The sequence below is a fragment of the Pieris brassicae genome, chromosome 12 (genome assembly GCF_905147105.1).
Source record: "Pieris brassicae chromosome 12, ilPieBrab1.1, whole genome shotgun sequence".
Taxonomy (NCBI): domain Eukaryota; kingdom Metazoa; phylum Arthropoda; class Insecta; order Lepidoptera; family Pieridae; genus Pieris; species Pieris brassicae.
This window is the reverse complement of record NC_059676.1, coordinates 282,421-299,621: the sequence shown is the minus strand read 5'-3', so window position 1 is coordinate 299,621 and position 17,201 is coordinate 282,421. Positions and strand designations below refer to the sequence as shown.

Below are 17,201 nucleotides of genomic sequence, written 5' to 3'. Positions count from 1 at the left end.
GACTGGTGAGTGAGGTTTTTTTTTCCGTCGTGGTTATTGTTGCACCCTCCCTCGCGAGGGGGGTGTTTTTTCTTGTTCGGGGCGTATGCCCCCTTCAAGTGGTGTTTCTGTTCGCGCCCTGCTGATACAGGGCGGTACGGGGGCGGGCATATAGCCCTTGGTGGGGGCTGCAGGCGCGCGGGGAGACTCAGTCTCTACCCGCTGCGCGCAGCCTGTGGGGTCATGTCCGGGGTGTCAAATCCGGTGGTAATGAAGGGGCCAAGGAGTAGTCTCGACTTGGCCCTGGTGTCATGATAGGTGGTATCGGGCAGCTAGCGCGGCTCGCGGTCAAGCTCCGCCGGGTGAGACCCCCGGTGGCCCCGGGGGAGGCCCAGCGAGGCGACCAGCGGTCGAAGCCGCAGCTGCTGCCCTGGTGTCGTCGGGACCCGCGGAGAAGAGCTCACGCGGGTACTTGTATCGGTCGGGCGGCCTGGAGTGCCACGGCGCGATGTTTTGGAGGTGAGGATGTTGAGAGGCGTCCGCTCGATCAAACATCCTCATCGCGAGCCGTGCGACGAACTCGTCGATCGACTCCATCCGCAAGTCTCGCGCTATGGTGGCGTTCCTCACGTAGCGTGGTGCCTTTACTGCGCGTCGTAAGACGGTGTTTTGCACGATGCGCAGTCTTCGGCGGTTGGTCTCGCTGGCATAGGAGAACCACGCCGGTGCCGCGTACGTGAGGTGAGGGCGCACATACAGTTTGTGTAGCGCGAGCTTGGTGCGGAGGGGTAGGTTGCCTGTGATCAGTGGGCGAAGCATGTGCGTCGCCCACTTGGCGCTCCTTACAGCCCTGGAGATGTGGTGCTTCATGGTAAGACTCCGGTCTATGGTGACCCCTAGATAGGTGACCGGCGACTTCCACGGCACGTCTCGATCCAGGAAGCGTAAGGGTGGTGGCAACCTACCCCGGCCGAAGGCAATTGCCTGTGTCTTGTCCGGGTTGGCGGCGAGTCTCCACTTGTCCAGCCACTCTGGCAGGAGGTCCAGAGCGCGTTGGAGTTTTCGGGCGGCGTGCGAGGCCCCCAGCGATGTCGCCACATACGCCGTGTCATCGGCGTAGAGGGCGAGTGTGCACCCCTCGGGGCACGGAACGTCATCGGTGTATGTGGTGTACAGCAGGGGCGATAACACGCTGCCTTGCGGGACTCCCGCCGTGATGGGTCGCGGTCTCGACGCTGCCTCTCCCGTCGCAACGAAAAACGTGCGCTCGGTGAGAAAGGCGCGGAGCACGGCGACCATTCGGCGGGGTAGTGGAGACTCGATGAGCTTCAGCACGAGGCCGTCGTGCCAGACACGGTCAAAGGCCTTCGCCATGTCCAGCATAACGGCGGCGGCCCCCTCCTTTTTGTTGAGGGCCGAGGCTGCAGTGTAGAGCACCTTCGTCAGCTGCAGCGTCGTGCTGTGCTCGCCGCGGAAGCCGAACTGTTCGGGCCTCGGCTGCAGGTACTGTTCGATCCTCTGCAGCAACAGCCACTCGAACAGTTTCGACTGCGTCGAGAGCAAGGTGATGGGTCGATAGCTCTCGGGTCGGGTAGAGTCCTTCCCGGGCTTCGATATTAAGATCACCTTGCCCTCTTTCCATGATCTGGGGAAGTGCGTATACCGGAGGATACCCGTGAAGAGGCGCGACAGCGCGACTATCCACCTCATGGGCAGATGGCGCAGCGCCTCGTGGGTGATGCCGTCCGGTCCCGGCGCCTTCCTGGGTCGCAGTCGTGAGATCCTCTTCCGCACTTGTGACGGCGAGAAGAAGATCTGGGCTTCATCGGTAGAGATCGGGCACGTCAGCCACGCCTCGACAGCGTTCACCACCTCTGCCACGCGCGTAGGGGACGTCGCGGGGTTCGGCGAGAACTGACGCTGGAGGTGTTCGGCGAATATTTCGGCCCGATCTGTGTCATCGTAAGTAATGGCGCCGTTGCTGTCGCGAAGGGGACGCTTCGGCTCTGGAGTCCTGTAGAGACGGCGGCAAAGTTGGTAGAGGCGGGTAGGCTCTGTGGTGGCCTCTCCCAGTGTGCACTCCCATGTGCGCCGTTCGTGTGAGGCCAGCTCGGCCTTGACACGTTCGGCGAGGCGATTCAGCTGCGTTTTGAGCGCGGGGCAGCGGTTGCGCTGCCATTGCCTCCTGAGCGCGCGCTTGCGCTGAATCAGCCTTTGCACATAGGGTGCAAGGTCCTGGCAGGTGATCTCCGGCGTGCGCATTGAGGTCGCTGCCGCCAGAGCTGCCTGGAGTTGCCGCGTCATGGACTCCGCCATGTCGTCAACGGCGCCTGTCGAATCCGGTGGGCCGGGCGCAGGGGTGTCTTCCATGATGGACTCAAAGGTGTTCCAGTCGGTGACCTTCCGGGTGCGTGCGGGCGGGGATGGAGCCCCCGCGATGAGGCACAGCACCGGCTGGTGGTCCGACTGGTATTCGTCCATCAGGACCTCCTGCGCTAGGTGGAGGTCAGGCCGGTTGTGCACCACCAGATCGATGGTGTCCGGCCTGTGGGCGGCTATCCTAGGAAAGTGGGTGGCGGAGTCAGGTCCGCACACCAGGTAGCCGCGCTCTTCGGCGTGGTGCAGGAGGCGACGACCTCGCGCGTTCGTGACTTGGGAATGCCAGTTGATGTGTTTGGCATTCCAGTCACCCGCGATGATCGTCGGCTTCGCGCTGAGAGCTGCCTCCAGCTCGGCTTCAATGAAATTTGCGCCGGGGGGAGCGTAGGCGGCCAACACGTCTGTGGGCTGACCGCCCAGTTCCAGCTCTACCCCCAGCGTCAGGATGCCAGTCAGGTTGACGGCCTGGATAGCGCGGTGAGGAATACTCCTTCTAACCAGCACTGCCAGGCCGCGCATGGGCGCCCCGTTGATCGCCTGATGCTCTTCGCGGTAAACGAAGTAGCCCGCAGCACTCAGGCGGTCGGTGGGGCGCAGGTGTGTCTCTGAAATGAGCGCAACATCTACGTTATGTGTACGTAGGATGTTGCGCAGGTAGGGACCTTTCCCCCTAAGGCCCTCGGCGTTCCAATGTAAGAGGCGTAAGATCATTGTTGTTGTTGTTGGTGTGTGTGTCTTACGCCTCGACTGCGCGGCCGGCGACCTCCATGGGTCGGGGCAGGCGGAGTCGGGTAGAGGGCGCTCAACAATGAGTTGACCGCCCTGTCGACCGCCTCAGCAATCGCCGCCTCGCTGAGGAACATCTGGCCCCTCAGAGGGCCCCCGCTGCGGGGGCGTGCGGCGCGCTGTCCGGCGGTCCTGGAGGCTCCAGCGGCTGGAGCGGAGTCAGGAGCGGCCCTACTGGGGCCCTCCGCGAAGTGCGCGGAATTTTCCGCGCGCGGGGGGGCGGGGGGTTGTAACCCCCCCCGGCCTCTTCTACCTCGGGGGCGCCTGCGTTGACCTCTGGGAGGCTCCGCAGGGTACGAAATTAATTCCGCATCCTGCGGGTGTGCGGCGCGCTGCTCATGGGCGCGCCGTTCAGCCTGCGCATGCATGCGCGGCTCTCCTCCCTTTGAACGCGGCGCCGCGGGTCCCGCAGCGCGAGCGCCACGCGTACCGCGCGCACCGCGCGCATCATGCGCACCGCGCGCGTCCGCGGCACCCTTGCCCCCTGTGGTGTGCGCCACCGTGCCTGCGCGCTTATTGCGCGCCTCCTCCTTCAGCACCGGACACGTGCTGTGGTTAGCCGTATGCGCCCCCTTGCAGTTGGCGCATTTCGGCGTGGCCCCCTTTGGTAGGGGGCAGTCGGCGGAGTGGTGTTCCTCCCCGCACCGCACACAGGCTAAGGCCCGGTGGCATTGGTGCGAGGAGTGCCTAAATCCTTGGCAGCGGTGGCACTGAGCGGGGCCCCTTTTGCCCCGCCAAGATTCAATGGTGACCCCCGGTATACACAACAGCTCCTTTATGTTGTATATAGCGGGGGTGAGGTCGGGGGTGCGGCGCAGGATAATTAAAAATATGCACCCCGGCCTGCCCCTTCTGGCACGTATGGGCTGAGCGTGCTCCGGCTCGAACCCTAGGTCGCGCAGCTCCGACAAGATGGCCTCGGGCTCCGTGTCCGCCGGAATGCCTCGTAGCGCCACCTTCAGCTGCCGCTCCGCTGGTAGGGAGTATGAGAAGTAGACGACTTTTACGCCGCTACTCTCTAACTCCCCTAGGTACCGCTGCACCAAACGGTACTCCTCCTCGTCTTGAGGCAGGATTTTTAACCCCTGCCCGAATGCGCGCGCATTAATTGTGCGCCCAAGCCGCCGCTTCATCTCCCTGACGTGCGTTGTCCAGTCAGGGAGAGACTCAATGACAAACGGCGGATACTTGGGCTTTGGAGGCGCGGGGGGCAGGGGTGCAAGGGGGGGCCGGCGGGCTACTGCCGGCGAGGCGGTCGTTGCGGCGTAAGAGGCCGCTGTATTGTCCGTATTATTGCTCGCCGCATCTTGCGGCGTCGGAAGAGCCGTCGCAAGGGCCGCGCGGGGCGCGGGGGGTGCGGGGGGCGCCGCGGTAGGCGCCGTGTCCGTGGGCATGTCCGTTAGGCGTCGGCGGCGCGGGTCTCGCTGCGAGAGCGGCGCCGGTTGCACTTGTGTAATTAGTGTAGCTGGTGTCATGAATTTGACACCAGGTGGCGTGGTCTGCGCACAGACACGCTTGGGTGCCGACCCGGCGGCGTCCTCATCGGCGTCGCGCGGCGGCGGGCGGCGTAATTGTACGCGTCTTGCCTCGGCAAGCGCGTCATGTTCGTCACTTGAAAGTGGCGAAGTCATTAGGCCTTCACTTAGAAGGCGCCTGCGGGTCTGCGCTAGGTACTCGCACATAGCGCGTGCGAGCCCGTCTGTGGCGAACCGGCCTATGATTGTTTGCGCAACAAAAAGCGCATCCAACTCATAGCCGGCGCGAGGTGAGACGGGCTGCAATGGCCGCAGGTCGCCTTCTAGGTAGGCCAACAGCTCTTCAGGGTCGTGCCCGTGAGCGTGGCTATGATCCTCGCCGTGATGAAAAACAACACCGGTACTCACATTTGTTGTTAGGTGCATTCCTGAGTCCGGTGGCGCCATCGATGTCGAGGGGTGAGGTCGGTGCGGGGTAGCCGTATAGGTACTCTCGTCGTCCGTATACCGCGACGAGAGCTGCGACTGTTCAACTGCACTTTTAATTAGAACACAAGCACTTTCACTGTCACTTTCACTGTGTACCGCGAGGGGGGCTCGAGCGCCAGCCGGGCGCGAGTCACCTGTGACCTCGGGGTCTGCGTGAGTTAGTGTGGAACTGTCTAAAAGGCCCGCTGTAGTAAACACTGCGGGGAAGGGGTTGTGGGGGGCCGGTTCGACAGGGTGTCGAACGGCAGTATACCGCGACGAGAGCTGTTCACTAAGAACGACTTTTTCGCCCGGTTTTTCGTCTCCGGGTCCCGGGGCTCGATCGCTACGCGAGCGAGAGCCACTCAAGGACCGGTTGCGCGACGAACTTGATTTCGGCGGCGACGACGACGGCGGCGGCGGTAACGCGGCTCGACCGCGAGAGCGGGAGCGTACGTTGGCACGCGGGCCGGACGCATCGCGACGCGGTTTTCGCTCCATAGCTGGAGCCGGAGTCTGCCAGGCACAGCCTGAACACCTCAGCTCGGTCCGCACATGCGCATCCTCCGGTGAGACCCGCTGGTGGGAGGCCGGACTAGGCGCAGCGCTTTCTTTGCTTCGGCGTCGGCGTAAGTGGGTGCAAGGCGGATCCTCAACGGCGATTGCTTGTGTTTTTAATAGTAAAAACTACGGCAATACAGTATTAGAGAGGCTCGAGTGCACTGTAAAGGCAGAAGACCGTACTAAAAAACATTCGCGTAGTTATTGTTACACCCTCCCTCGCGAGGGGGGTGTTTTGTCTTGTTCGGGGCGTATGCCCCCTTCAAGTGGTGTTTCTGTTCGCGCCCTGCTGATACAGGGCGGTACGGGGGCGGGCATATAGCCCTTGGTGGGGGCTGCAGGCGCGCGGGGAGACTCAGTCTCTACCCGCTGCGCGCAGCCGATGGGGTCGTGTCCGGAGTGTCAAGTCCGGGTGATGAGGAGGGGGCCAAGGAGTAGTCTCGACTTGGCCCTGGTGTCATGATCGGTGGTATCGGGCAGCTAGCGCGGCTCGCGGTCAAGCACCGCCGGGTGAGACCCCCGGTTGACCCGGGGGAGGCCCAGCGAGGCGACCAGCGGTCGAAGCCGCGTTTGTTGCCCTGGTGTCGTCGGAGCCCGCGGAGAAGAGCTCACGCGGGTACTTGTATTGGTCGGGCGGCCTGGAGTGCCACGGCGCGATGTTGTGGAGGTGAGGATGTTGAGAGGCGTCTGCTCGATCAAACATCCTCATCGCGAGCCGTGCGACGAACTCGTCGATCGACTCCATCCGCAAGTCTCGCGCTATGGTGGCGTTCCTCACGTAGCGTGGTGCATGTACAGCGCACCGTAAGACGGTGTTTTGTACGGTGCGCAGTCTTCGGCGGTTGGTCTCCTTGGCATAGGAGAACCACGCCGGTGCCGCGTACGTGAGGTGAGGGCGCACATACAATTTATGTAGCGCGAGCTTGGTGCGGAGAGGTAGGTTGCCTGTGATCAGTGGGCGGAGCGTATGCGCCGCCCACTTGGCTCTCCCTACAGCCCTGGAGATGTGGGGCGTCATGGTCAGACCCCGGTCTATGGTGACCCCTAGATAGGTGACCGGCGTCTTCCACGGCACGTCTCGATCCAGGAAGCGTAGGGGTGGTGGCAACCTACCCCGGCCGAAGACAATGGCCTGAGTCTTGTCCGGGTTGGCGGCGAGTCTCCACTTGTCCAGCCACTCTGGCAGGAGGTCCAGAGCGCGTTGGAGTTTTTGGGCAGCGTGCGAGGCCCTCAGCGATGACGCCACGTACGCCGTGTCGTCGGCGTAGAGGGCGAGTGTGCACCCCTCGGGGCACGGAACGTCGTCGGTGTACGTGGTGTAGAGCAAGGGCGATAACACGCTACCTTGCGGGACGCCCGCCGTGATGGGTCGCGGTCTCGACGCGGCCTCTCCCGTCGCAACGAAGAACGTGCGCTCGGTGAGAAAGGCGCGGAGCACGGCGACCATTCGGCGGGGCAGTGGAGACTCGATGAGCTTCAGCACGAGGCCGTCGTGCCAGACACGGTCAAAGGCCTTCGCCATGTCCAGCATAACGGCGGCGGCCCCCTCCTTTTTGTTGAGGGCCGAGGCTGCAGTGAAGAGCACCCTCGTCAGCTGCAGCGTCGTGCTGTGCTCGCCGCGGAAGCCGAACTGTTCGGGCCTCGGCTGCAGGTATTGTTCGATCCTCTGCAGCAACAGCCACTCGAACAGTTTCGACTGCGTCGAGAGCAGGGTGATGGGTCGATAGCTCTCGGGTCGGGAAGAGTCCTTCCCGGGCTTCGATATTAGGATCACCTTGCCCTCTTTCCAAGATCTAGGGAAGTGCGTGTACCGGAGGATACCCGTGAAGAGGCGCGACAGCGCAACTATCCACCTCATGGGCAGATGGCGCAGCGCCTCGTGGGTGATGCCATCCGGTCCCGGCGCCTTCCTGGGTCGCAGTCTTGAGATCCTCTTCCGCACTTGCGACGGCGAGAAGAAGATCTGGGCTTCGTCGGTAGAGATCGGGCACGTCAACCACGCCTCGACAGCGTTCACCACCTCTGCCACGCGCGTAGGGGACGTCGCGGGGTTCGGCGAGAACTGACGCTGGAGGTGTTCGGCGAATATTTCGGCCCGATCTGTGTCATCGTAAGTGATGGCGCCGTTGCTGTCGCGAAGGGGACGCTTCGGCTCTGGAGTCCTGTAGAGACGGCGGCAAAGTTGGTAGAGGCGGGTAGGCTCTGTGGTGGCCTCTCCCAGTGTGCGCTCCCATGTGCGCCGTTCGTGTGAGACCAGCTCGGCCTTGACACGTTCGGCGAGGCGATTCAGCTGCGTTTTGAGCGCGGGGCAGCGGTTGCGCTGCCATTGCCTCCTGAGCGCGCGCTTGCGCTGAATCAGCCTTTTCACATAGGGTGCAAGGTCCTGGCAGGTGATCTCCGGCGTGCGCGTTGAGGTCGCTGCCGCCAGAGCTGCCTGGAGTTGCCGCGTCATGGACTCCGCCATGTCGTCAACGGCGCCTGTCGAATCCGGTGGGCCGGGCGCAGGGGTGTCTTCCATGATGGACTCAAAGGTGTTCCAGTCGGTGACCTTCCGGGTGCGTGCGGGCGGGGATGGAGCCCCCGCGATGAGGCACAGCACCGGCTGGTGGTCCGACTGGTATTCGTCCATCAGGACCTCCTGCGCTAGGTGGAGGTCAGGCCGGTTGTGCACCACCAGATCGATGGTGTCCGGCCTGTGGGCGGCTATCCTAGGAAAGTGGGTGGCGGAGTCAGGTCCGCACACCAGGTAGCCGCGCTCTTCGGCGTGGTGCAAGAGGCGACGACCTCGCGCGTTCGTGACTTGGGAATGCCAGTTGATGTGTTTGGCATTCCAGTCACCCGCGATGATCGTCGGCTTCGCGCTGAGAGCTGCCTCCAGCTCGGCTTCAATGAAATTTGCGCCGGGGGGAGCGTAGGCGGCCAACACGTCTGTGGGCTGACCGCCCAGTTCCAGCTCTACCCCCAGCGTCAGGATGCCAGTCAGGTTGACGGCCTGGATAGCGCGGTGAGGAATGCTCCTTCTAACCAGCACTGCCAGGCCGCGCATGGGCGCCCCGTTGATCGCCTGATGCTCTTCGCGGTAAACGAAGTAGCCCGCAGCACTCAGGCGGTCGGTGGGGCGCAGGTGTGTCTCTGAAATGAGCGCAACATCTACGTTGTGTGTACGTAGGATGTTGCGCAGGTAGGGACCTTTCCCCCTAAGGCCCTCGGCGTTCCAGTGTAGGAGGCGTAAGATCATTGTTGTTGGTACTAAAAAACATTTTTCGTCACTTCAGTATACTTCACTTTGAAAGTGTTCTTGCAACCGGTCCGGAGTTACATGGTATACGATTCGCGGCGGCCAATCGATCGCGTCGTTACCGTTAGAACGCCGCGTGATGGGACACGAGAGGGGGGGGGTTGGTGGGGGGGGGGGTGTGAACGGCGACGGCGAAGGGGGCGGGGCGTTATATTATATGTGTATCTGTCTCTATCTCCGTCTCCCTCTCCCTCTGACACGATTTATTTATGGTTATTTAAAGTAAAATTTACAACAACAACAAAAAAAAAATGTACATAACATAGTATGCATGTATTGTCTATTAAGTATTACTGATTGGATGATTGCGTAAGCGAGGAATTTCGAGCGTGTTATTATTATTAAGTATTGGTTATTGTCTATATTATATTGTAGTATAGGTAATTTAATACTAATTTGATAGAAACAAATAATCATCTACTAATATTACATTTAGTCTGATTACCGTTTTTATATATCACAGTAGTAGTAGTAGTAGTAGTAGTAGTATTAGTAGTATACTTATAATAGATAATAATATGTAGGTAGGTATAATCTCGGTGAGATCGAAGTACGTATTATGTCGTTGAAACATTTATCTAACAAAAAAATGGTGGTGGTACGGTTGCCACACCACCACCACCACCACCATCATTGCGTTTTAATGAATCATATTGCGGCCCTGAAAAGGGCCTTTTAGGTCGTTGCAATGACAACGATACGATTGTATTGTAATGTAATTTATGTCTTCTTCTCGGTCTTCTTGGGGAGAAGGACCGCCTGAATGTTAGGCAGTACACCGCCCTGTGCGATGGTCACGCCGGAGAGTAGCTTGTTGAGCTCCTCGTCGTTGCGTATGGCCAACTGGAGGTGACGCGGTATGATCCTGGTCTTTTTGTTGTCACGGGCCGCGTTACCGGCCAACTCGAGCACTTCGGCCGCCAGGTACTCCATAACGGCCGCAAGGTAGACCGGCGCACCGGCACCCACCCTCTCGGCGTAGTTGCCCTTCCTGAGCAGCCTGTGGATACGACCGACCGGGAACTGGAGACCTGCGCGGTTGGAACGCGACTTTGCCTTCCCCTTGACCTTGCCGCCCTTGCCACGTCCGGACATTTTGTATGATTGTTTGTTTGTACGTACACAACACGACACTACTCTACACAACTACTCGACAGCGAAACGGTAAGACTGGTGAGTGAGGTTTTTTTTTTCCATAGCGACGAATTTGTTAAATATAAATTCCAACGGTATTTAACCAACCGGCCGGGTATGACAAACGACGAGGTCTACTTCTCTACGCTACTAAACGCGATTGGATGCCGGCCGAGCGAGCGAGCGATATTCAGAGAGATAGAGAGCGAGCGAGATGGGGAGGGCTGACTGACGTCCAGTACCGTATCTACGTATACATAATATTATGTAAAGAAAAAAAGTAGTATGTTTCTTTATTGTATACTAGATGGCGGTAGCATCCATCCATCGCGGTTGGAAAAAGTAGTCGAATCTTGAGATTGAATTGAGTTTTAATGACGTTTCTCTATTTTTTTTAAGTTTAATGAAATTAAGCAACACAACACAACACAAATTGTTTATTTGAATTATCAATTCCAAATAAAATAACATATATAATCTTATACGTTGTATTCTTATATTCTTATACTGTTACGTTTAACCGTCCCTCCGCGACTTATTTATATAAAAAAAAAATAATAATAATAATAATTAATAAATAATAATGTGAAGTAGACACTACTAATGGGTAGAAGATAGATGATAACTTCTAATGAACCTATTGTCGATTTTTATATTTCAAGTTAGGGTTTCACAGACAGACAGACAGACAGACAGACAGACAGACAGACAGACAGCCCGGTATGTTTGCCTAATTACGTAATATATATACGTAGGTGTATAAAATATAAATCTCATATTTTTAGCACATTATTTTTTAAAGATATTGTAAAATGATGGCAATGATGTATAGTAGAAATATGAAATATGCGGGGGGGCGGGGGCGGGGGTAGTGCAATAGGTCTCTCTATTGTTTGCAACTTTTATTGCACCAACACACATCTGGCAAAGGTAATATTAATTTTAGAATATTGTTTTGTCGGGAGTCGGGCAGTCGGGCGGCGGAGGCGGAGGCGACGCTCCAGGCGGGCCCGTGCGATTAACACGTATTAATTATTGTTATAGCGATTGGTAGACGACGACGACGACGACGACGACGACGAAGAAGAAGTGATCGCGACGGTGGTGGTGGTTATGGTGGTGTCGTACGGTACGGTGATTGTGGCGAAGAACGGCGGTGCTATACAGGTGTGATATGAATATATATATTTATTTATTTATTTATTTATCGATTTATCTATTTGTCTATTTTTTGTATCTCTCGTGTGAAGTGCGCGCGTTCAACGAACTGATTGAGATGAGATGTGACGTGATGTGATGTGATGTGATGTACGATCAAGATGATCAGAGAGAATGTCTATCTATCTATATATCTCTAAGACTGAACTGTGAAGTGTTGTTTTCTAGGATCGCATTAATTAAGTGTCGCGACGGCTGTCGAGTTGCTAGCAAATAGGTAAGTTAATAATATGTATATCACTACTTTTTTTTTTTATATCTTTAACAACGTGCATTGCATACATACAGGCATTATACCAACACATGATACTAACAAAATGCACGTAAATACTATATATATATATATATACAATATATATATATATATATACAAATAGTTCAAAAACGTTTCCTTGGAAAGCTTTGCAATCGTCTACGCTTGCCTGGCGTGCCGCCGTGCCGCCGTGCCTACTATTGCACGTGTACAAACGTGTGCTTATAGCAAGCTTATTTCAAGTTTATTTATATAAAATATTTAACTTTTATAATATACATACATCTTTGCGTATATACCCCTAGCGTTGCTGTCTCGCTCTTACAACTTAATTACAAATATCTATTGATGTGTGGTTTAAGTTTTTATTTTGTTTATTACTGTTCTGTACTGTTTTTGATATTTTTAATATATAATCATATTTTTTAGGCATACACGTTGATTTAGAATATGTATATGTTTCGACAAAATAGGTAATCTCTTATTATTTATTTATTTATTTAATTATATATAAGTAATTTTATTATTACTACCTTTTCACGTTTATTTATCGATTGAAACTCTCAACTTCGGTTTCGCGAAACATATGTTAGCCCTGAAAAGGGCTTTTTGTGTGGCGTGTTTGTGCGTGTTGTTGTGTGTGTGTGTATACATACAACATCGACACAACCGACCAACTTGTGATGCGTTCGTCGCTCTTCCGTCCGGTGGCCGACCCTCCTCCTCCTCCTCCTCCTTCTTCTTCTTACCGGTGATCAGCGCACGCGAACACAGTGCGGCGGCTCGTGCGTATTGAACGTGGATTGTCGCGTTCACTTCTTGGAAGCGGCCGATGCCTTTTTAGCGGTGGCGGCCTTCGATTTGGGCGCGGCGGCTGCTGCCTTCTTCGGTTTGGGTGCTTTAGGTTTTTTGGTCGGTGGTTTCGCGCTCCTCTTCGCCTTGGAAGCGGCGGCGGTGGTCGACGCGCCCTTGCCGGACGCTGCGGCGGAGGGGGCCGCGGAGCCGCGACCTTTCTTCGGAGCGGCCGACGCGGCCGGCTTCCTCTTGGCCGCAGCGGCTGCCTTCTTGTCTTTGGCGGTGCCACCCCTTCCGCCCGCCTTGGCGGGGGACGCGGTCTCGGCGGCCGCGGCGGCGGCCTTCTTGCTCCTGGCGCCCGCACTCGCGGCGGTCTTCTTGGCGGCTTGTGCGGTCGGCTTCTTCACCGATTTGGCCGCGGAGGACGCCGCCGCGGCGGAGCCCCTGCCGCCGGAGGAAGCGGAGGCGGCCGTCGCCTTCTTCGCCGCGCCGCCGCCGGTTCCCGACTTGCTGTCTATCTTGAACGAGCCCGATGCGCCCTTGCCCTTCGTCTGAATCAGGGTGCCGGAGGCGACCGCGCGCTTGAGATACTTTCTTATGAACGGCGCCAACCTCTCGGCGTCTAGGCTATAATTCGAGGCGATGTATTTCTTGATCGCCTGCAGGGACGATCCGCTCCTCTCCTTGAGCTCTTTGATCGCGCTGTTGACCATGTCGGAAGTCTTGGGGTGCGTTGGTCTCGCCTTGGGTTTCTTCGCGGCCGCTGCCGCTTTTGGTGCCTTCTTGGCGGGCGTCGCCGGCGCGGGTGTCTCCGATGCTACTGCTGTGTCGGCCATTTTTTTTTTTATTAACAATTAATTAGACACTTAACGTTTACACGTAAATTAACGAGTTTTTAATATATTGTAAAATTGTAGTCAATGTACAACAATGCTAAGAGTGCGCGGCGCTAGTGAGCGCCTGCCAGACGAATCAGTATACCGCGACGAGAGCTTCGCCAACTATATGCGTTTTCTCGTATTCGGCGTGGAAACTTTTCACTAACACGTCTCAGTTTGATCGGATTTTTTCCAATATATAATCGAGAAATTGCACAAAATCTCTATTCTAATTAGACTTTATGATATCCGCGACCGGTCACGACTTCGAGTCGCCCTGCAGGCGTTGGCGTGCGTTAGGTATCGACTTTTAAAGTTTGTTATTGTCGACTCGCGCGCGTACCGTTAACTTTAAATTGACAATTAAACAATTAAATCAAACGGTATTCGCACGTGCGATGTCTCCCGTTGAACGTCAAGATTCCAAGGTTCAACGGGATCCGTTCGTTTAGACAATATATTAAGATTACGATTGATTTTATCGCATCGAATGCGGCATGTTGTAGAACAGCACCACTCTCCGAGACGAGGCCGTAGAGGCGCGCGTTCTCTTCGCTCCGTAACACACACTACACAAATGAAATGTATATATTATTTATTAATAAAATATATATATTGGTAAAAGGTTGATGATAATATAACAAAAGATGTAAATAAGAAAATTTCATTAGCCCAGGAGCGATTCGGTCGCGACCTGCGGCCGTTTAGGTTAGACGTATATCTATATTGTTAATTTTCATAATATATCATATGTATATTATTATCAAAATCTCTCAATTACGCTATATTACGACGTGATTGTTAAAGCCGTACCGTGTACCTACTTTACATACTAAGTACATACGAAGACTTTATATTATTATCATGCTACACGTAACGTGTATTTAGGTATGTAGATAGTTAGCTTTAGATATCTATAGGGAAATGTAGCGGTTTTGCATTCGATATTAATTTTCCATCTATTAAATATAAACATATATTGGTATATTAATTAATTTTAGGTGACGTTTAGTCGTTGTGATAACGTTTTATTTTTATTATCGAAACATATGCGGCCCTGAAAAGGGCCTTTTTATTGTTGTTGAAAAATACATATAGTTAGGTAGGTATAGGTATATATCAGTGGATATACGACCGAACCCAACTTAACCTCCGAAACCGTAGAGGGTGCGGCCCTGGCGCTTCAGAGCGTACACGACGTCCATTGCGGTGACGGTCTTCCTCTTGGCGTGCTCCGTGTAGGTTACCGCGTCGCGGATGACGTTCTCGAGGAAAACCTTGAGAACACCGCGGGTCTCCTCGTATATGAGACCGGAGATACGTTTCACGCCACCCCTGCGCGCCAGACGTCGAATCGCCGGCTTGGTGATACCCTGGATGTTATCACGGAGCACCTTCCTGTGCCGCTTCGCGCCACCTTTTCCCAATCCCTTTCCTCCCTTACCGCGACCGGTCATTGTGAACCAGCGAGTTTCGAATTGAAAACTGAGTGAATGTAAGAATCAACCAACACTGCGTACGTGCCTCACGTACTACGTTCACTGTTCGAATGCGCTTCGCGCCGATTAACACGCGGTTTATATAGAGAAAAATGCCCGAACCTCGAATATATATATAAGGCGGCAGTTGTCCGAGGGGCGCGGGGGGGGGAATCGGTCGGTCGGTTTGTAGAGATATTCGTCCTTTAATGTTATTTTCGTTGTCGGTTACGTATGTATAATATATAATAACTACATAAATAAGCAAAATGAACCCTCCAAATATGTCTATTATATTATGACAAACTACAAACGGTAAAGACGTAATACGCAAACAAAAAAATCAATAAAAACAATTAACAAAATTATTAAACTGAGTTGACAAGAGTCAACGCAACGCAACCTTAAGTGGTGCCATAAATATGTACTTAAATAATAAAAAAAATATTTATTATTGTGGGCGTGAGGTACTTATTGTTTTCTAAGAAACAATGTAACAATAGTGTAAAATATAGACGCATAATAGAAAATAATATATATATTTATTTTTTATTCTATTTCTTTTAAAACCTGTTTGTTACCGGACAGACGGTGCGATTGGTCTGTTTAGTCAAAATTTTGTAAATCAAGTGTAGTAAAACAAGTTGATTAATAATTTTCTATCAGTTCATTACTTTTTTTTTATTTTATTTTAAAAGTTTTACGTTTTAATCGTTCGACACGTGATGTCTGTCTGACTGTGGCACTACTGTTGAGTGTGCACAATTAGATGCATCATTTGAATCATATGCGGCCCTGAAAAGGGCCTTTTGTTGTAGTAATAATAATAATAATAATATGTTATGTTATGTATACATATTACGCAAAATTAAGCACGCTCGCCGCGAATGCGTCTCGCCAGTTGGATGTCCTTGGGCATGATCGTCACTCGCTTGGCGTGAATGGCGCACAGGTTGGTGTCCTCGAAGAGACCCACCAGATACGCCTCGCTCGCCTCCTGAAGCGCCATCACGGCGGAGCTCTGGAACCTGAGGTCGGTCTTGAAGTCCTGCGCAATCTCCCTCACCAGACGTTGGAACGGCAACTTGCGGATCAACAGCTCGGTACTCTTCTGGTAGCGACGGATCTCTCTCAGCGCGACGGTGCCGGGCCTGTAACGGTGAGGCTTCTTCACGCCGCCGGTGGCGGGAGCGCTCTTGCGGGCCGCCTTGGTGGCGAGCTGCTTTCGCGGCGCCTTACCGCCGGTGGACTTACGGGCTGTCTGCTTTGTACGTGCCATTACGACGACTGCTCGAACTCGCTCACTAACTAACTCAACTCTAAAATTATACGATCACGATCGACACGTCCGTCGCGTATCAACTGTGGTGATGATATAAACCGCGTTCACGCGCGGAGAGCGCCTTTATATATAAAATCGAAAAGAGCTCGGGGGTAAGGACGGGTTTGCCGTGCGTGAAAAAAAAAGGGAAGCGTACCTATGTGAATGAAATTGTTTATAACATAATAATAAATATATATTATTACTGGTCGGTCGGTCGGTCAGCGGATAACAGTTATGCATAATATATAATTATACTTGTATACATACAATGTATGTGTTTGTTTTGATTTTTCTTTATGTAGGTTAACTACTAAAGCAGACATATTATTTAATAATACATTTTCATGGTAGATTTTATGTCAAATGTTTACTAGATATGTGGTGTATTTAGAGAGTATTTATTTATAGTTTTTTACGCTTGTCGTTGATACTATGTGGTCTCTACGGACTCTTCGGATATATATTGTGGCCCTGAAAAGGGCCGTTTGGTTGGTTGGTTGGTACTTGATGGTACTATGATGATGATGATGATTATTATTGTCAATCGCTCTCATTATGATATAATATAATAAGAGAAATCGCCGGCGCTGAGACGACGCGGCGTCTGGATGACGTGTTCGTCTCCTACGTTGCGTACGTCACCGCCGTTGTCCCACCCCGCCGCGACGCTCACTTGGAGCTGGTGTACTTGGTGACGGCCTTGGTGCCCTCGCTGACGGCGTGCTTGGCGAGCTCGCCGGGCAGCAGGAGCCTCACGGAGGTCTGCACCTCGCGGGACGTGATCGTCGAACGCTTGTTGTAGTGAGCGAGACGAGACGCCTCAGCCGCGATCCTCTCGAAGATGTCGTTCACGAACGAGTTCATGATTGACATCGCCTTCGAAGAGATACCGGTGTCGGGATGCACCTGCTTGAGCACCTTGTAGATGTAAATGGCGTAGCTCTCCTTCCTCTTGTGCTTCTTTTTCTTTTTGTCCGATTTGGATATGTTCTTCTGTGCCTTGCCGGACTTCTTGGCCGCCTTGCCGCTGGTCTTTGGTGGCATAGTGAACGCGAGATGCGAGATGCGAGATGCGAGATGCGAGAGTTGAGAGAATGTATCGACTACTGCACACACCACACGAGAATAGCTTTTTTAAAAAACACATCGCGTAGTTATTGTTACACCCTCCCTCG

The 17,201-nt window shown here is 53.9% G+C and overlaps 5 protein-coding genes across 5 annotated transcripts; all 5 read right to left on the bottom strand.

The window, feature by feature from the left end:
- Positions 1–9,599: 9,599 nt before the first annotated feature.
- LOC123717435 (histone H2A) lies at positions 9,600–10,114 on the bottom strand. Its single transcript, XM_045673422.1, has one exon. The coding sequence runs from the start codon at positions 10,039–10,041 to the stop codon at positions 9,667–9,669; it is 375 nt and encodes a 124-aa protein (XP_045529378.1). The 5' UTR covers positions 10,042–10,114; the 3' UTR covers positions 9,600–9,666.
- A 1,868-nt stretch (positions 10,115–11,982) lies between these two features.
- On the bottom strand, positions 11,983–13,210 carry LOC123716989 (late histone H1-like). Its single transcript, XM_045672747.1, has one exon. The coding sequence runs from the start codon at positions 13,180–13,182 to the stop codon at positions 12,364–12,366; it is 819 nt and encodes a 272-aa protein (XP_045528703.1). The 5' UTR covers positions 13,183–13,210; the 3' UTR covers positions 11,983–12,363.
- A 1,103-nt stretch (positions 13,211–14,313) lies between these two features.
- Positions 14,314–14,782, bottom strand: LOC123717030 (histone H4). Its single transcript, XM_045672782.1, has one exon. It carries the CDS (start codon positions 14,679–14,681, stop codon positions 14,370–14,372), a length of 312 nt encoding a protein of 103 aa, XP_045528738.1. The 5' UTR covers positions 14,682–14,782; the 3' UTR covers positions 14,314–14,369.
- Positions 14,783–15,490: 708 nt separating this feature from the next.
- On the bottom strand, positions 15,491–16,118 carry LOC123716997 (histone H3). The gene has a single exon (XM_045672754.1). It carries the CDS (start codon positions 15,979–15,981, stop codon positions 15,571–15,573), a length of 411 nt encoding a protein of 136 aa, XP_045528710.1. The 5' UTR covers positions 15,982–16,118; the 3' UTR covers positions 15,491–15,570.
- Positions 16,119–16,425: 307 nt separating this feature from the next.
- Positions 16,426–17,151, bottom strand: LOC123717006 (histone H2B). The gene has a single exon (XM_045672762.1). It carries the CDS (start codon positions 17,068–17,070, stop codon positions 16,696–16,698), a length of 375 nt encoding a protein of 124 aa, XP_045528718.1. The 5' UTR covers positions 17,071–17,151; the 3' UTR covers positions 16,426–16,695.
- Between the last annotated feature and the right edge of the window lie 50 nt (positions 17,152–17,201).